This window comes from Pristis pectinata, chromosome 37 (assembly GCF_009764475.1).
Source record: "Pristis pectinata isolate sPriPec2 chromosome 37, sPriPec2.1.pri, whole genome shotgun sequence".
Classification (NCBI taxonomy): domain Eukaryota; kingdom Metazoa; phylum Chordata; class Chondrichthyes; order Rhinopristiformes; family Pristidae; genus Pristis; species Pristis pectinata.
Genome location: NC_067440.1, coordinates 10,997,393 through 11,016,816, shown reverse-complemented (window position 1 = coordinate 11,016,816; position 19,424 = coordinate 10,997,393). Strand labels below are relative to the sequence as shown.

At 49.2% G+C, this 19,424-nt stretch overlaps 1 protein-coding gene across 3 annotated transcripts; it reads right to left on the bottom strand.

Moving 5' to 3' along the window:
* Positions 1 to 2,060: 2,060 nt before the first annotated feature.
* On the bottom strand, positions 2,061 to 16,826 carry LOC127586630 (galactose-3-O-sulfotransferase 2-like). 3 transcript variants are annotated; one of them, XM_052044744.1, is made up of 5 exons: positions 15,368 to 15,388; positions 9,157 to 9,211; positions 8,307 to 8,414; positions 6,518 to 6,818; positions 2,061 to 3,079 (listed from the first exon to the last, which is right to left on the bottom strand). In XM_052044744.1, exons 3-5 carry the CDS (start codon positions 8,309 to 8,311, stop codon positions 2,300 to 2,302), a joined length of 1,086 nt encoding a protein of 361 aa, XP_051900704.1. In that variant the 5' UTR covers positions 8,312 to 8,414; positions 9,157 to 9,211; positions 15,368 to 15,388; the 3' UTR covers positions 2,061 to 2,299. The 3 variants fall into 3 exon arrangements, with proteins under 3 accessions (XP_051900704.1, XP_051900703.1, XP_051900702.1); XM_052044743.1 differs by lacking the exon at positions 9,157 to 9,211 and having other exon boundaries at positions 15,368 to 16,826; XM_052044742.1 differs by lacking the exons at positions 9,157 to 9,211; positions 15,368 to 15,388 and adding an exon at positions 15,681 to 16,826.
* Positions 16,827 to 19,424: the final 2,598 nt, after the last annotated feature.

Here is a 19,424-nt window from a genome sequence, read left to right as displayed (position 1 = left end):
CTGTGCCATAGACAGAACTTCAGAGTGACTCCAAAGAGGTCTTCAAAATTATCAAGAGATTTGGGTGTAAGCACAGTGATTTCACTTGTGGGAACATCCAAAACTGAAGGGTTATAAATACTTGTAAATAAATATAAAGACACTTGTAAATCCAATTGGAATTCAAGGAAACTTCAATCATGAGAGAGAGGGAGGAGTGTGCGCACACAAACTGGTTGCGGGCAATAATACAGGTGGAATTAAAAGTGGATAATGGACAGAATGAGGTGAACGTGAGGGAATATGGAGAGGGGCAAGAGGAGGTTCAATGTGTTCAGACCAACCAAAGCAACGGGGGACATAACAATGGTACAGCAAGTGAATAATTTGTCCTGCAATATTTTCTCGCAGCAAATGAACCTCTGCCGGGCTTTCTACGATCTGAAGCCCCCCACTGGCCAGAGTCGTGATTGAACGCCGTCTTCGAACCTCAGCTTCCAGCACGCGTCACGAAATCCCCTCGTTTGTAAGGCTGAAGTTCAGAGGTAGGTTCTTAAAGGAGAAGACAGGTTTTGGAGAAGTTTGGGAAGGGAATAACGAGAATTCTTTTAGTCTCAGACATATTTAATGGAACTGGGTGAAAGTCTTGAGGTGTGATCCGGAACTCCTGTAAGACTTGGTACCCAAGGTGATCACTGGCACCTCCGCTCGTCCCTCCCGATGGATTCTCCCCCTCCTCCCCGCACTTATCCCTGCAACCGTGCAAAGCGTTACATCCTCCTCTCTCACCACCGTTCAGGGCCCCAGACAATCCTTCCAGGTGAGGCAGCGCTTCACCAGTGAATCCGAAGGCATCGCTTATTGCATCCGGTGCTCCCGGTGCGGCCTCCTCTACATCGGTGAGACCTGACGCAGATTGGGTGACCGCTTCGTCGAGCACCTTCGCTCCGTCTGCCGCAACAGCCGGGATATCGCAGCGGCCAGACCATTTTAATTCCACTTCCCATTCCCACACTGACACGTCTGTCCACGGCCTCCTCTACCGCCACGCTGAGGCCAGGAGCAGGTCGGAGGAACAACGCCTCCTATTCCGCCTTGGGAGTCTCCAACCTGACGGCCTCGACATCCATTTCTCGAACTTCCGGTAACCCCTCCCCTCGGTTGTCCCCCTCCCCTTTTGTTTTCCATTTTACTGTGGCCCCTTCACCCCTTCTCTTTCCCGTCCCCCGCCCTCATGACGTAAGCAACACCCTCCCTTTATTCCACGGCCTACTGTCCTCTCCTATCAGATTCCTTCTTCTTCAGCTCTTTGCCTCCTCCACTATCGCCTCTCAGCTTCGTACATCATTTCCCTTTACCTCTCCACCCACCTACCTTCCCCCCCGCCTCACCTGGACTCACCTATCCCCTGCCAGCGTGCGCTCCTTCCCCCACCTGTCCTTTTATTCCGGCTTCTGCCCTCCTCCTTTCCACTCCTGATGAAGGGTCTCAGCCCAAAACGTCAACTGCTCATTTCCCTCCATAGATGCTGCCCGACCCGCTGAGTTCCTCCAGCATTTAGTGCTGATCAGTGGCATCCATTGGTGAAATGGGGCATGGGTGTCGTGCAGGTAGGGAGGTGCGTTAGGCCCTCTGCTAATGTGGAGAGGCCAGTTTTCATGGTCCATCTCCAACAGCCACACCAGGGTGTACCATCTCCCTGAACCACCACAGTCTACCTTGGTAAACTTCTCAGGACCCATTGACATGGCAACCGTCCAGGACTGGCCAGGTGATTGAAGGCCGGGTCTCATCCCTGAGGATTCAGTGACCCAATGTTAATCAGTTGGCACTTTTACGATCATTTCCAAGCTCCTTAACACTGAGTGTACTTCCTCAGTCCTAGAACCACCACACCACTGTACCCTATTGTTAATTAAAGGATGTTAGCCTCTATAGAAGCCTGAAGTCCCACACCACCAGGTTCAGGAACAGCTACTTCCCTTCAACCATTCGTTTCTTGAACCAACCGGCACAACCCTGATCACTGCCTCAGTACAGCAACACCAAGACCTTGCACTGAAATGGACTTCTTTAAAAGCTTTATTTTTTTTAAACTTTATTTATACAGTACGGTAACAGGACCTTCCGGCCCAACGAGTCTGCACCGCCCATTTAAACCCGTCTTAACCTACCCGCACACCTTTGGAAGATGGGAGGAAACCGGAGCAAACAGAGGAATCCCATGCAGACACAGGGAGAACGTACAAACTCCTTACAGACAGTGGCAGGAATCTGCTTCCCAGATAAAGGAAAGCTTTGGATCTTTTAAGTTCAGGTTTCAAGGGGGAAAGAGCTTGGCATCCAACCGGTCCTTGTACTGCAGCTCAGGCGTCACCATGCGAATACATTTTTCCCAGGTGCTTTCGTCGAGGTTTGTGTTGAGATTGTAGCCCATAATTCGAGCATTGCCCTGTTGGTAGGGTTTGAGCTTTTTGTCTTGGATCTGACTGGTGTCTACTGGCCTGCTTCCATTCAGGCAGAGGTCGCCTAACTCTTTGCCTGCCCTCTGCAGAACGAGGACGTCATCCGCCATTCTCTTACGGCCATACTGCTCCACCTTCTGCCAGAAGGTCTGGTTGAAATGTAGGTACAGCCTCCAGTCCAGCGAGTTCCAGGCCTTGATTCGCTTCACATCCACCTCGGACAGCGACCTCACGGTGACTTTGTTCCTGACATTCAGCTTGAAGGAAACCACGTCGTCAAACTCCCAGCAGAGCGCGTCTTTCAACAAGACCATCGACTCGTCAAAGTACTCTGAGATGAGGATGAGGTGGAAAGTGTTCTCGATCTCATTTATGACAAAATCCACGTACTCCTCCGTGTCATTTGCGTTGTTATCGAAACCGAAGTCAAACCACATGGTGTTCCTGGCGTACTGGTTGTCATGGCCGTCTGGGGAGTAGTATTTCCACGGATCGGCCAAGAACTGCGTCAGTGAATTCACCTTCCTGAAGACCGAGCAAGACCCTTTGTAATAGGTGAAGGATGACTCCATCAAGGTCACTGGGTTTCGTAAGATGGACACGTAAAAGGTCCCATTTGGCATCACTTTCTCAACCTAGAAAATGAAAAAAAATGTGTGATTCGGACATCTGCCAAAATTGTTAGAGAGTCACAGAGTTGTACAGCACAAGAACAGGCCCTTTGGCCCATCACATCCATGTTGATCTATCTATACTAATCCCATTTACCAGCCCTTCTCTGTGATTCAACTGCATTGAACTTAGTGGTTAATAGCCTTGAAGTACAGAGGGACCATAGTTCACTGAAAGTGGCTACGCTTGTGGATAAGGTGGTAAAGAAGGCACATAGCCTGCTTGCCTTCATTGGTAGGAACCGGGTTGGTTTATTATTGCCACTTGTACCGAGGTACAGTGAAAAACTTGTCTTGCAAACCAATCGTACAGGTCAATTCATTACACAGTGCATTGATGTAGTACAGGACAGAATGCAGAGTAAAGTGTCACAGCTGCAGTGCAGGCAGACAATAAGGGTGCAAAGTCATAATGAGGTAGATTGTGAGGTCAAGAGTCCATCTTATCGTACTAGGGAACTGTGCAGTAGTCATATAGCAGTGGGATAGAAGCTGTCCTTGAGCCTGGTGGGTATATTGAGCACAAGAGTAAGGAAGTCACGCTGCAGCTGTATAAAACGTTACTCAGACCGCACTTGGAGTACTGTGTGCAGTTCTGGTCGCCCCTTTACAGGAAGGATGTGGAGGCTTTGGAGAGGGTGCAGAAGAGGTTCACCAGGACGCTGCCTGGATTAGAGGGCATGAGCTATAAGGAGAGGTTGGACAAACTTGGGTTGTTTTCTCTGGAGCGTCGGAGGCTGAGTGGAGAATAGAAGTTTATAAAATTATAAGAGGCATAGATAGAGTAGATAGCCCATATCTTTTTCCCAGAGTCGAAATGTCTAATACTAGAGGGCACGCATTTAAGGTGGGAGGGGGTAAGTTACACACAGAGAGTGGTGGGTGGAGGCAGATACAATAGAGGCAATTAAGAGACTCTTAGATTGGCTCATGAATTTGCGGAGAATGGAGGGAGATGGACATTCTGCTGGCAGGAGGGATAGGTGTCATTAGTTTAATTAGTTTGGCACAACACCGTAAACTGAAGGGCCTGTTCCTGTGCTGTACTGTGTTCCTATGCTTTAAGGGATTATGGACATGGAATATTGCTCCAGTGCAGTGCTTCTGTGCAAAGTGTTCCCACCGGGATGTTGGAGGGAGAGTTCCAGGGTTTTGAGAGAGCTTTAGAGAGGGTGCAGAGGAGATTTACCAGAATGCTGCCTGGATTGGAGAGCATGTCTTATGAGGATAGGTTGAGCGAGCTGGGGCTTTTCTCTTTGGAGAGGAGGAGGATGAGAGGTGACTTGATAGAGGTGTACAAGATAAGAGGCATAGATCGAGTGGACAGTCAGAGACTTTTTCCCAGGGTGAAAATGAGGGGCCATAATTTAAAGGTGATTGGAGGAAGGTATAAGGGGGATGTCAGAGGCAAGTTTTTTTTTACACAGAGAGTGGTGGGTGCGTGGAACACACTGCCGGCAAAGGTTGTGGGGGCAGATACATTTGGGACATTTAAGGGACTCTTAGATAGACACATGAATGATAGAGAAATGGAGGGCTATGTGGGAGGGAAGGGTTAGATAGATCTTAGAGCAGGATAAAATGTCGGCACAACATTGTGGGCCAAAGGGCCTGTACTGTGCTGTAGTGTTCTATGTTTGGACTCTCTGACAGTGAAGGAATGGTGAAATATTTCCTAGCTACGATGGTGTCTGACATGGAGGGGAACCTGCAGGTGAGGGTGTTCCTCTAGAGCTATTCAGTGTGACACTTTTGGGAGGAGAGACTTGGAATAGTTGGAAAAATGATAAGAATTTTAAGAGTGGCAAGTCTTCAACCAAAGCCTTGTTGTGTCCTACGTCACCTATGTAGGATTAGTAAGGAGTGCAGGGCAGGGATGTGTTTAACATTTGCTTTGATCCAGGAGATTTTTTAATTCTGTGTTCTGTGTCTGGTGTGTGTGTGTGCGCGCGCAGGAAAGAGTTTGTATATGAGGGACAGAGTGTACAAGAGGCAGGGAGATAACAACTGCCCTGCGCAAGACCTCAAGAAATTAGAGATTTGTGAACACAGCCCAGTCCATCACGCAAACCAACTTCCCCTCCATTGCCTCTGCCTACACTTCCCACTGCCTCGGGAAAGCAGCCAACATAATCAAGGACCCCACCCACCCCTGACATTCTCTCTTCTCCCCTCTTCCCTTGGGCAGAAGGTACAAAAGCTTGAGTACCACCAGCCTCAAGGACAGCTTCTATCCCACTATTATAAGACTTTTGAATGGACCTCCTGTATGAAAAAGATGGACTCTTGACCTCACAATCTACCTCATCATGACCTTGCACCTTATTGTCTGCTTGCACTGCACTTTCTCTGTAACTGTGACACTTTATTCTGCATTCTGTTATTATTTTCCCTTGTACTACCTCAATGTACTGATGTGGTGAAATGATCTGTATGGATGGCATGCAAAGTTTTTCACTGTACCTCGGTACATGTGACAATAATAAACCAATTCTTATTCCAAATTCCAATTGAACGGACTCTTGTATGATAAAGATGAACTCTTGATCTCACAATCTACCTCATCGTGGCCTTTTCACCTTATTTGTCTACCTGTACTGCACATTCTCTGTAACTGTAACGCTACATTCTGTTATTATTTTACCTTTTGTCCTACCTCGATGTGCTGATGTATGGAATGATCTGTCTGGATGACATGTATCTCGGTACATGTGACACTAATAACCTAACTACTAATGAGACTCAGCTGTGTCACACATTGTGATGGTAGTGTAGCAGTTAGCGTAATGCTATTACAGTGTTAGAGAACCGGGTTCAATTCCCGCCACTGCCTTTTAGGAGTTTGTACGTTCTCCCAGTGTCTGCGTGGGTTTCCTCCGGATGCTCCGGTTTCCTCCCGCATTCCAAAGACGTACGGGTTAGGAAGTTGTGGTCATGCTACGTTGGCGCCGGAAGAGTGGCGACACTTGTGGGCTGCCCCCAGCACATTCTCCGTAATGCGAAAAGACCCATTTCACTGTGTGTTTCGATGTACGTGACTAATAAATAAACATCTTATCTTGGTGGAAAGAGAAACAGGTCAAAGACATGTTGTCAGATCTTTGAACTGAATGGCTTGTTGTTGAAATTTAAGGATAGTTCTCTGGATCCAGCACAGCCTTCAGTTACAGTCACATTGGACACAGTGATTAATAGCTCTTTGTTAAAATAATAATTCCCCTGCTGTAGGATTTATATTCGGGACAACACATAGAGGTCCGTCAAATGGTGATCAACATTTCCTCAAACGGATTCTCTCTCATCTCTTTTTCACTGCAGAATGGGAGCCCTGCATTATATCAGCTTGCCCTCTCACTCTCGTCTTCCCTGGAGTAAAGAGTCGCAGCCCTTTCGCTGTCTTACCTGAGGCTTATAGAACCTCATGTGGTGACAAAGTATGTGAAACTTCTGTGCCTTTTCAGGGCTGTAAGATTTAACCATTGTTGCTTTGAAGAGGTAGGGATAGCCAAAGTAGTATTGGTAGGGGAGGGCGAAGGTTAAGTTCCTGGCGTCCCCAAAGCGGTACAAGATGTTTAGCACTGTACTGCTGGCTGTCTTGTGTGTCTTTAGGAACATTAGGTGAGTCTTGGGTTGACAGGTTTTCTCCAGCATCCTGTTGTTCACTTGGAAAATCCAAGGCTTCAGTACCTTTTCATACTTCATCCTGGAGAAAAGGAGCAGAATTTCCATTCATAAACCAGCCCAACAGGTCCATTCACATCGGACCTTCATGTATGCCTCACATTAACACATCCTTCCTTCCCCTCCCTCCACAGAACAGGCTATTCCTGGTCCTATTTCTTAAACTCTTTGCGTTTATTCATTAAGAGGGCAGAGGACACACAAGAGACTTCAGACCCTGTAATCTGGAGCAACAAACAATCTGGTAGAGGGACTCAGCGGGTCGAGAAGTGTCCGTGGGGAGGAAAGGAACTGATGAAGTTTCGGGTCGAAGGCCTGCATCAGGACTGAGAGTAGAGAGGGGAGGAGAGGGGTCAGATAGGAGTCCGAGGCGATTGGTGGACCAAGGAGGTGTGAAAGATGACGGGCAGGTAGTGTCAGGTAGGGGGGGTGGAGTTGGGAGACATTGGTAGGTGAATGATAAGACGGAGGCAGACAAGGAGTATTGTGTTCAGGTTTGGTCGCCCTGTTATAGGAAAGACGTCATTCAACTGGAAAGTGCGCAGAAAAGATTTACAAGGATATTGCCACGACCCGAGGGCCTGAGTTATACAGAGAGCTTGGACAGGCTTGGGCTTTATTCCTTGGAGCGTGGGAGACTGAGGGGTGACCTTATAGAGGTGAATAAAATCATGAGGGGCATAGACAGGGTGAATGCACGCAGTCCTTTCCCCAGGGTTGGGGAGTCAAGAACTGGAGGGCACAGGTTTAAGGTGAGAGGGGAGAGATTAAATAAGAATTTGAGGGGCAACTTTTTTTAACAAAAGACAGAGGGTGGTACATATGTAGAACAGAGGAAGCTGTTGAGGCAGGTACAGTAACAACTTTTAAAAGACACTTGGACAGGTACATGGATGGAAAAGGTTTAGAGGGATATGGGCCAAATGGGACTAGCTTGGTCGGCATGGACCAGGTTGGGCCGAAGGGCCTGTTTTCCGTGAATCTATGACTCTAAGAGAGCAGAAAGAAGGTGGGAGTAGGGGACGTTGGAGACGGCTGCTGGAGGGAGATAAGCAGGAACACAAAGGGCTCTCAGTGCTGGACTCTGGATAAGTACAGGAGGTGAGAACGGGCACTATTGGGGGAGAGGTGTATGGCAGACGGAATCAGAGCCAGATCGGGGGGATCAAAGGAGGATGTAAACTGTGTGTGTGTGTGTGTGTGTGTGTGTGTGTGTGTGTGTGTGTGTGTGTGTGTGTGTGTGTGTGTGTGTGTGTGTGTGTGTGTGTGTGTGTGTGTGTGTGTGTGTGTGTGTGTGTGTGTGTGTGTGTGTGTGTGTGTGTGTGTAGTGCAAGGTGAAACCGGTGGTGGTGGGGGGGGGGGGGGGAAGGGGGAACAAAGATGAAGATGGGGAGAGTGTGGGCAAAGGGGCAAAATTGGGACAAAAAAGAATGTCCTTAAATCACTTTTCACAATTAGGCCAGTTAGATTCATCAGGGTTTGTGCCCTAGTATTAAAAATGTGAAATAACCTCATATCCCTGATTCCCAGTGCCTGGACTACCAGGATGACGGTCACGAAGATGACCACAATGATCCACAGGTTGTGGAGCGAACACCATTGGGGTATCTTTGGCTTCCTAGAAGAAAAAAGTAAAGGTGAGAAGCCTTCACAAGCAGACTTGATACCACTGCTAATCTTGACTGACAAGACAGAGCCCTTTTGTTTCGGAGGCTGTGTGTCAGGCTGCAGTGGCCCAGGAATTATTGCCTCTCCGACACCATCTCAAGAACTGATTGGCTCACCCAGTCATTTCAGAGAGACTCGGGAGACTGCGGATGCTGGAATGTGGAGCAAAGAACAAGCTGCTGATGAACTCAGCAAGTTTGACGTTTCAGGTTGCTACTGCTCAGGTGAAGGGTCTTCACCTGAAATGGCGACTGTCCATTCCCTTCCACAGATGCTGCCTGACCCGCTGAGTTCATCCAGCAGTTTGTTTCTGGTACCAGTCATTTCAGAGGTCAGTTAACAGTTAACTACAGAGGGGGTTATCATATCTACTTCCTCAGAAGGCTCAAGAAATTTGGTTTGTCCCCTTTGACCCTCATCAATTTTTATCAATGCACCATAGAAAGCACCCTATCTGGATGCATCACGGCTTGGGACGGCAACTGCTCTGCCCAGGACCGCAAGAAACTGCATTGTGCTGTGGACACAGCTCAGCACATCACGGAAACCAGCCTCCCCTCCGTGGACTCTGTCTACACTTCTCGCTGCCTCGGTAAAGCAGCCAGTGTAATCAAAGACCTCACCCACCCCGGACATTCTCTCTTCTCCCCCCTCCCATTGGGCATAAGATACAAAAGCCTGAAAGCACGTACCACCAGGCTCAAGGACAGCTTCTATCCCGCTGTTATAAGACTACTGAACGGTCCCCTAGTACAATAAGGTGGACTCTTGATCTTGCAATCTACCTTATCTGGCCCTTGCATCTTATTGTCTACCTGCACTGCATTTTCTCTGTAACTGTAACACTTAATTCTCAATTCTGTTATTGTTTTCCCTTGTACTACCTCGATGTACTGACATGATGATCTGTATGGATGGCACGCAAAACAAAGCTTTTCCACTGTACCTCAGTACATGTGACAATAATAAACCAACTTATTTTCTAATGACCCAATCCATTGTATCTATGCTGGCCCACAGAACACTATACACTCTAACCTATTCTCTCGCCCCCCCCACCCCCCACCGGATTCTACCCCTCACCCACACACTGAGGGGACAATTTACAGCGGCCAATTAACCCCCCGACCCGCACGGCACTGGGATGTGGGAGGGAACTGGAGCACCTGGGGGAAACCCAGCGGTCACAGGGAGAAGGTGCAAACTCCACACACAGACAGCACCGGAGGTCAGGATCGAACCCAGGTCTCTGGAACTGCAAGGCAGTGGTGCTTTCCGCTGCGCCACTGTGTCTCTGTCCCTTGCTGGAGGATTCCGGTTGTAAGTACCGAGAGCTGCTTTTTCTAAAGCCTTATCCACAACCCTAGTTATTTAATTCACGAGGACACTAGTCCCAGCCCGATTCAAATGTGAAGCCCATCCCAACAGAATAGCTCCCTCTTTCCCCAGTACTGGAGCCAGTGTTGCGTGGACTTAAACCCATTTCTCCCCTGTTTAGAAACCTTTCCCTCTCCTCCTCTCACCACCCTACCGAACACTCTTCGTAATCTTGAAGACCTACCAAATACTAAAAGGCCTGGATAGAGTGGACGTGGAGAGGATGTTTCCATCAGTGGGAGAGTCCAGGATCCGAGGGCCCAGCCTCAGAATAAAGGGATGTCCCTTTAGAACTGAGCTGAGGAGGAATTTCTTCTTTAAGGAAGAGACTGACAGGTTCTTGATTGGTAAGGGGTTTAAGCTTTATGGGGAGAAGGCAGGAGAATGGGGTTGAGAGAGAGAAAAAAAATCAGCCACAATTGAATGGCGGAGCGGACTTGATGGGCCGAATGGTTGAATATAGTTCTATAGTCTTCTGGTCTCTATTGAAGCCGACCCCCATTAGGAGAAGGAGACCTCTGCCTATTCATACCTATTCCTCAGTTCTCTCATTGTTCCCTTAAATAGTATTCCTGGCAGCACAAATCTCAGTGGAAAAAAAACCCCGAAGATGAATCCCAAAGTGTCCAAGTGCCTTTTAAATGTTGTTAATGTACCTGCCTCCCACCACCTCCTCTGGCAGCTCATTCCAGATACCAACTACCCTTTAGGTTCCCTTGAAATCTCCCTTCACCACCCCCCCCACCCCTCCTCCAAACCCATGCCCCTGGTTTTGGATATCCCTACCACGGGAAACAGATGCTGGCTACCTACTCTTATCTCTGCATGCCATATTTTTATATACCTGTATCATGCCACCTCTCAGCCTCCTTCACACAGGGGAAGGCAGACCCAGTCTATCCGATCGCGCCTAATCTAGCCCTCCAATCCAGGCAATGGCAGAGAGTTGTGGACACAGCTCAGCACATCACAGAAACCAGCCTCCCCTCCATGGACTCTGTCTACACTTCTCGCTGTCTCGGGAAAGCAGCCAGCATAATCAAAGACCCCACACACCCCGGACATTCTCTCTTCTCCCCCTCCCATTGGGCAGAAGATACAAAAGCCTGAAAGCACGTACTACCAGGCTCAAGGACAGCTTCTATCCCGCTGTTATAAGACTATTGAACGGTTCCCTAGTACGATAAGATGGACTCTTGACCTCACAATGTACTTCGTTATGACCTTGCACCTTATTGTCTGCCTGCACTGCATTTTCTCTGTAACTGTAACACTTTAATCTGAATTCTGTTATTGCTTTACCTCATACTACCTCAATGCACTGTGTCATGATAAGATGAGATATTTATTTATTAGTTGGATGTACATCGAAACACACAGTGAAATGTGTCTTTACGCGTTACTGAGAATGTGCTGGGGACAGCCCAAAGTGTCGCCATGCTTCCGGCGCCAACATAGCACGCCCACAACTTCCTAACCCGTACGTCTTTGGAATGTGGGAGGAAACCGGAGCACCCGGAGGAAACCCACGCAGACACGGGGAGAACTTACAAGCTCCTTACAGACAGCGGCTGGAATTGAACCCGGGTCACTGGCACTGTAACTGCGTTACGCTAACCGCCTCACTACTGTGCCGACCCTACACTACCAAATTGATCTGTACGATCGGTATGCAAGACAAGTTTTTCACTGTACCTCGGTACATATGACAACAATAAACCAATTCCAATATCCCTGTGGATCTTTCCTCTATCCTTTCGAGCTCAATCCTGCTCACTTTCCTGACAAACATAAGCTCCAACCAAGCACTGCATGGATAATATTTGATCATTACAAAGGCACAATCAGTCTCGCCATTACTCCAGCGTTGGTGAGGTAGTATTGTGTACAGTTGTGATAACCGTTGATAGGGAAGATGGTATTAAACTAGAAAGAGTGCAGAAAAGATTTAGAACATAGAACAGTACAGAACAGGCCCTTCGGCCCACAATGTTGTGCCGACATAGCTAATCCCTCCTACCTACAGAATGCCCATCTCCCTCCATTTTCCTCTCATTCATGTGCCCATCCAAGCCCCTCTTAAAAGCCCCCAATGAATTTGCCAGCTTCCCGGCTGGTTTGCAAATCCCTCTGCGGATTGGGACACTCAAGGCTGACGTTTTAACTTCATTGTCTGACGCGCCAGTTTCAGGCACGGTAGCGTGGTGGTTAGCATAACACTCTACAGCTCCAGCAATCCTGGGTTCAATTCCGGCTGCTGTCTGTAAGGAGTTTGTACGCTCTCCCCGTGTCTGCGTGGGTTTCCTCCGAGTGCTCCGGTTTCCTCCCACATTCCAAAGACGTACGGGTTAGGAAGTTGTGGGCGTGCTGTGTTGGCGCCAGAAGCGTGGCGACACTTGCGGGCTGCCCCCCGGAACACCCTACGCAGAGGATGCATGTCACCTTGTGCTTCGATGTACACGTGACTAATAAGGATATCTTATCTATTGACAAGATGGTGGGCGCTGATGGGAAAGAAGGTTGGTGCAGGAGACCAAATGGTGGGAAGAACATTGAGTTGTCCCCACTGTCGCTGATTGACAGGGGTGAGGCTGGCAGTCGAGGTGGTGGTCACTCGTTGAGTGTGGGAGGTAGGGACTGGCTGTGTTCAGGGGTTTGGGGCTGGATGATCAGGAGAGCGCTGGCTGGTAAATTGGCTTATTATTGTCACACGTACACCATCCATATAGATAAGATGTTCCCCAGAAGTGGTGACGCTGGTAGACCAGGTGGTGAAGGAGGATTGCAGAATGCTGGCCTTCATCGGACAGGGCATTGAGTTACAGGACACTGGTGTGCAGTTCTGGATGCCATCCTATAGGAAAGATGTGGTTAAGCTGAAGGGGGTGCAGAAAAACTCAACAGGATGTTATCAGAACTAACAGGCTTGAGTTATAAGGAGAGTGAATAGGCTGGGACTATTTCCCATGGAGCGCAGTAGCTGACGGGTGACATTTTAGAGGTTTATAAAAACATGAAAGGCAAGAACAAGATAGATTGCCGCAATTTTTCCCCAGGTGGGGCAGCCTCTTTTTAGGTTTAAGCTGGGAGGGGAAAGATTTAAAGGGAACCTGAGAGAAGTTTATTTCCCCACATAGAGGGTGGTGGATATGTGGAATGAGCTGCCAGAGGAAGTGGGAGAGGCGGGTACAATTACATTCAAAAGACACTTGGACAGGTACATGGATAGAAAAGGTTTAGAGGGATATGGGCCAAACGCAGGCAAATGGGATTCACGCAAGAAGACACCTTGACCGCCATCATGTACGTGTCGAGCCAAAGGGCCTTTTCCCATGCTCTCTAGGACTCTGATAGAAACAAGGCGAGGGAATGGGACTAATGGGATAGCTTTCCTGGTGAGGCAGCATGAACCTAATGGGCTGAGTGGCCTCCCTCGGTCTTTATAAAACACCGGGCGTCTCTTGTGAAGCCACAGGGTTGGAGTGGTTTTGAGGTGCCGCACTCGAGTGAGTGGTGACTCATTGCAAATGGCTCTCTGCACATCCGATCATTACTTCTATTGGAATCGTTCGACTCTTTTAAATCTAAATTTGATGACTCTTTGGGCCTGCACTTCACTTTCTCTGTAACTGTAACACTTTATTCTGTATTTTCCCTTGTACTACCTCGATGCACCGATGCGATGAAATGAGCTCCTGCGCGTCGCGCACTTCCTCACCCTCACCCGCCGTCCGGACGCCCCATGGCGATCCACTTAACCATCCGGCAATGAGGGAGGTCCTCAATGGAAGTCTCCTGACACGGGGCCCAGGGGAGGTCTCCTGACGCGGGAGTCCCACCCCCTATACACTGGGGACCCAGGGCGGAGAGTGTTGCACAGAGCAGTCCCGCAGAACGGATTCGCAGGTCGGTGTACGGACTCCCCAGCCGCCCGGTGGAGACGGAATATCGTGTACGTATGGAGTGCGAGAGGTTGCAGTCCATTTGAGTATCCGAAGGGGCCGCTCCCCGAGTTCCGGCTGCACTCCAGCGCACGCACTCCTGATCTTCGCTCACCCGGTGCTGGGGCAGAGGGTTGCTCGTGGGGGATCTCCTGGTCTCTCTGCTCCTGGGCTTCGGCCGGGACAACAACTGGCTGCCCCTCCTCCAGGCCTACGTCCGCGCCCGGGTGTCGTTGGAGACGGAGCACGCGGTATCTGTGGGCACCCTGGGAGAATTCCTGGATCAGTGGGCCCCCCCCCACCAGAATTCCGGGATCGCATGTGCCGTGGACGGTGAACGGCATTTTGGTTTGAAGTAGTGTGTTTTGCCATAGTTTAGTTAGCATCAGATGTAGTTCTTTCTGTTGAAGTGATTACTGTAATAGTTGCTGTAGTTTTTGACTATGCATGTTATTTTGCAGTGCTTTTGGCTGAATAAACTTTTTGTATCGTCTGTGTTAAAAAAAAATGATCCTATAATCATTGGATAAACTCCTTTAGACCAAAACGACATCCTAGTGAATCTTCCAGAACAGGGCACTGGGGTAAGAACTAAATGTTTTGTGCAGAACCTGCGTAGGTTCTTCAAGAACATTTGCGTGTCCCAGCTCAGTGTTGGAATGTGGAACTGCCATGGAGATGGTCCTCGTAGCCTTCTTTATTGTAAGTCTGTGATCTTTACACATTCGCTCTTTGCTCAATTGCTCATCTGCTGACTCTAGCTGGAGAGCTGTGGGCTCAGCTCAGCACATCACAGGAGCCAGCTGCAACTCAATGTCCTGTCCGACGAAGGCAAGCGTTGTCTAAACCTTCTTCACCACCTTGTTGCAGAGAGTTGTGGACACAGCCCAGTCCATCACGGAAACCAGACTCCCCTCTGTGGAGTCTGTCTACACTTCTCGCTGCCTCGGTAAAGCAGCCAACATAATCAAAGACCCCACCCACCCCGGATGTTCTCTCTTCTCCCCCCCTCCCATCGGGCAGAAGATACAAAAGCCTGAAAGCACGTACCACCAGGCTCAAGGACAGCTATCCTGCTGTTACAAGACTATTGAACGGTCCCCTAGTACGACAAGATGGACCCTTGACCTTACAATCTACCTTGATGCAGTGCATGTAGACAATAAGGTGCACTTTCTCACTTGTACAACTCACAACTGTAACACTTTACCCTGCATTGTGTTATTATTTTACCTTGTAGTCATAATTTTAAGGTGATTGGAGGAAGATATAAGGGGGATGTCAGAGGTAAGTTTTTTTTAACACAGAGAGTGGTGCACTGCCAGCAGAGGTTGTGGAGGCAGATACATTAGGGACATTTAAGAGACTCTTAGATACATGAGTGATAGAGAAATTGGGGGGGGGGGCTATGTGGGAGGGAAGGGTTAGATAGATCTTAGAGCGGGATAAGATGTCAGCAAAACATTTTGGGCCGAAGAGACTGTACTGTGCTGTAGTGTTCTATGTTCCTCAATGTTGCAAGACCAGTTTTTCACTGTACCTTGGTACATGTGACAACCATAAGTCAATTTACCAGGTTACTTACCAACACTATCTCGCTCCTTGCCCCGATCTTTCCTCCCTCGCCGTTTTCCCTCCGCGATGAATGCAGGAACTCAGCTCTGGGACGTCCCGTCAACATCCGAAGCAACTCGGTCCCCATCCCTGCCCCCGCCGCCACACACACGCCTCCGATTCGCACTCTCCACGTTACAGTCTTTGCAGGGCGACAACTCACACAGCACGGTCGGAGGGGCTGGGGTTAGTGGTGAGGGGGTTTAATTGGGGGGGGGGAAGTGGACGCCTGCGGAGCAAGGAGCAAGTGGTCTGACACGCAAGCGGAGGTGTCTGCGCCTTACCTGACCCCCGGATCTTCTCTGACATTGCCTTGCGCTTTGTGGCTCTGCATTGTCCTCAGCTCTTTCCCCTCTGGAGTGCTTCTCCGGGAAACACAGAGGAGGTGGAAGAAAGACCCTTGCCCCAGGTCACATTCTGACAGAGGGAGAGGTGAACAGCTCGGTGCACGGAGCTCTGTGGACGGGGCGTTTCCTCTCTCTCACTGCCGCCCCGACCCCGGCATCCGTGGAGAAAAGCAGCCGGTCAACCTTTTGAGTCGGGACCCTCCTTCAGGACTGAAGGTAGGAAAACGGGGAAGCCCGATATATAGGAGGGAAAAGCAGAGCAGTGATAGGTGGACAGGGCGGGGTGGGCACAGGGTGGGGATAGGTAGATGCAGGTAACAGATCGTGATGGGCAGGTGCGGGGTAGGAGGGCAGAGCAGATCTACCGGGAGGGGGGGTCACAGGTAAGGAGGGATAAAAGGAGCGTAGAAGAGAGAGAGAGAGAGAGAGAGAGGCAAGGAAAGGTAAAGAGGCATGGTTGGGGTTGGCTGTGGAGGGAGTGGGGGTGACCTCAAGTGGGAGGATTCAATGTTCATGACATTAGGCTGCAAGGTTCCAAGACGGAAAATGAGGTGGTGGTTCCTCCAGTTCGCGCTTGGAATTCTCCCGGCAGTGGGGGGAGGCGGAGGACTGACATATCTGTGATAGTGTGGCAGGGGGAGAGCTGAACGGAGAGGGGAGCACACGGTATCCGGCGGGCACCCCCTGGTTGAGTTCGGCGCTCGGTGGGCCCCTCGGGATCGCGTGTGTCGTGGACAATGTGAATGGGATTCTCACCTGAAGTATTGCGGGTGCGTTTAGCGGTTGTTAGTGTTACCTTACTGTAGTCAGTTTCTGACTGCCTAGTTCTTTCTGTATTAGTTGCAGTAGTGGTTGGCGCTGGATATCCTTCTGTCGTGCTTTTAGCAAATGAACGTTTGTAAAATAGTAAAACAAAAAGGGGGGGTGGTTGAAGTGACCGGCACCGGGGAGATGCAGGTCGCGGTTACTGCGAAACGGTCACCTAATCTGCCTTTAGGCTCCACACAACCGCCTCCTCCACTGCCGGGAGAATTCCAGGCACAAACTGGAGGAACACCACCTCATTTTCCGTCTTGGAACCTTGCAGCCTAACGGCATGAACATTGAATTCTCCCACTGTAAGTAATCCCCACCCCCCTTCCCCACAAACCCACCACCCACCATGCTTCTTCTCTTTCCTTTCCTAGCTCTCTCTTTTTTCTACCCCCTTTTTCCCCTCCTTACCTTTGACCCATCCCCCAGTGGATCTGCTCTCCCCTCCCCCCACACCCACCATGCCTCTTCTTCTGACCCCTCAGTGAGGACTGGTGCGTGTTCTCCCGACTCCCCCTTCCTGAAGTCCGCAATCAGTTCCTTGGTCTTGCTGAGGCTGAGTGCCAGGTTGTTGTTGTGACACCACTCAACCAGCCGATCTGTCTCAATCCTTTGGCTCTCTTTCAAACTTCTCTCTCTGTCTCTCTCCCTCTCTCCCTCTCCCCCTCTCCCCGTCACTCTGCCTTCTCTCCTTCCCCCACTTCTCTCCTCCCCAACCTCTCACTGCCTTTCACCCGCTCTCTGTCTGTCCACCTCTCTCTCTCTCTCTCTCCAGTCTCCTCCCATTCTCTGAGGTCTAGCAAGCAGTTCATCCCAACAGATTCCTACGTTACAAAAGTCTTACTCATTGCTGACAAGTTGGTCATTTTGAGAACAAGAATGAGTGGTGAGGAAAACAATTTGCTTAACAACAGTTGGACACACCAAGTTATGGAGAAGGGGGGTACAGATACCCACGCCCACAGATTCCTCCTGCCAGAACACACCCATTTTGTCAAAGTCGAGTTTATTGTCATCTGCACAAGTACACATCTACACAGATGCAATGAAAAACTTAACTGCAGCAGCATCACAGGCACAGAGCATTCACAAAAAAAACTTAAATTAAACATTGCTTAAACACAATTTTTCCAAGAAAGAACACAATTAGAACAAACAAAAAGTCCATCTTAGCACAAAGTGGTCAAAGTGGTCTCAGTGCTGCTGTACTGAGGCAGTGATTAGGGTTGTGCAGGTTGGTTCAAGAACTGAATGGTTGAAGGCAAGTAGCTGTTCCTGAACCTGGTGGTGTGGGGACTTCAGGCTTCTGTACCTCCTGCCTGATGGGAGCTGTGAGAAGGTGGCATGGCCCGGATGGTGGGGATCTTTGATGATGGATGTTGCCTTCTTGAGGCAGCACCTCCTGTAGATACTCCCGATGGTGGGGAGGGATGTGCCCGTGATGTATTGAGCTGAGTCCACTACTCTCTGCAGCTTCTTGCATTCCTGCGCATTTGAATTGCCGTCCCAGACCGTGATGCAACCAGTCAGGACACTTCCAACAGCACATCTGCAGAAGTTCGTTAGAGTATTTGGTGACAAACTGAACCTCCTTAACCTCCTAAGAAAGGAAAGACACTGGCGCACCTTCCTTGTGATTGCATCTCCGTGCTGGGCCCAGGACAGGAGGTACCATTGGGCAGGAGGTACAGAAGCCTGAAGTCCCACACTGCCAGGTTCAGGAACAGCGACTTCCCTTCAACCATTCGATTCTTGAACCAACCGGCACAACCCCAATCACTGCCTCAGTACAGCAACACTGGGACCACTTTGATCACTTTGCACTAAGATTGACTTTTTTTCTGTTCTAATTATGTTATTTCTTGCGAAAGTTGTGAAAATTAAGTTATATTTAATTTATGTATTTCTTGTGAATGCTGCTTATCTGATGCTCTGTGCCTGTGATGCTGCTGCAAGTAGGTTTTTCATTGCACCTGTGCACACATGGACTTGTGCAGATGACAATAAACTTGACTTTGACTTTGACTTTAGACGCCTCTACTGTAAGGAAAAGTTTCCTGCTGCCTGCACTACCCACTCCCCTCATTTTTTGTGCACCTTTACTGCTGTATTCAAACCCTCTCAGAATAAAAGTCAATGTACCATTCTGAAAAAAATGACAATCGACTGCTCTGCTGTGGACGGACGGAACCTGCAGAGAGCAGTAAACACTGCCCAGTCCGTCACAGGCTCGTCACTTCCTTCCATGCAGTCCGTCTTCACAGTGAGTTGCTTCAGGAAGGTTAACAGTGTCGTCAGGGATTCCTGCCACCCTGGCCGTTCCCTTTTCTCTCTTCTACCTTCTGGGAGAAGGTACAGGAGCTCGAAAGCCCAGACGTCCCGATTCAGGAACAGCTCCTTCCCCACTGCTGTCAGACTCCCGAACCAATCACCTCTCTCGCATCCCCTTCCCAGGGGCGCTGCCACATTCTCAGACTCTGAATGCTACCTCTTCCATTATTGTCACTTTAGCATTTCTTTTTGCGCTACAATCTTTGCACTGTTCTGCTGTTTTGTGCTCGTTGTTGTATTTATTATTAACATTGTACAGCTTCCTCTGTTGAAGGTGTCCTGACTGGTTGCATCATGGTCTGGGATGGCAATTCGAATGTGCTGGGACATATGAAGCTGCAGAGAGTCGTGGGCTCTGCCCGATACATCAGACTGCACCAATCTTCTGCTGTTTTACGCTCCCCTTTGTATTTATTATTACCCATGTACACTGTTTACTCTGATGTAAGAAATTTATTGCTCTCTGGTGTATAAAACAATAAACTAATCTGATCTGAATCTAGTTATGCCAAGAATTTTCTGCTGGCAGGCATCTGT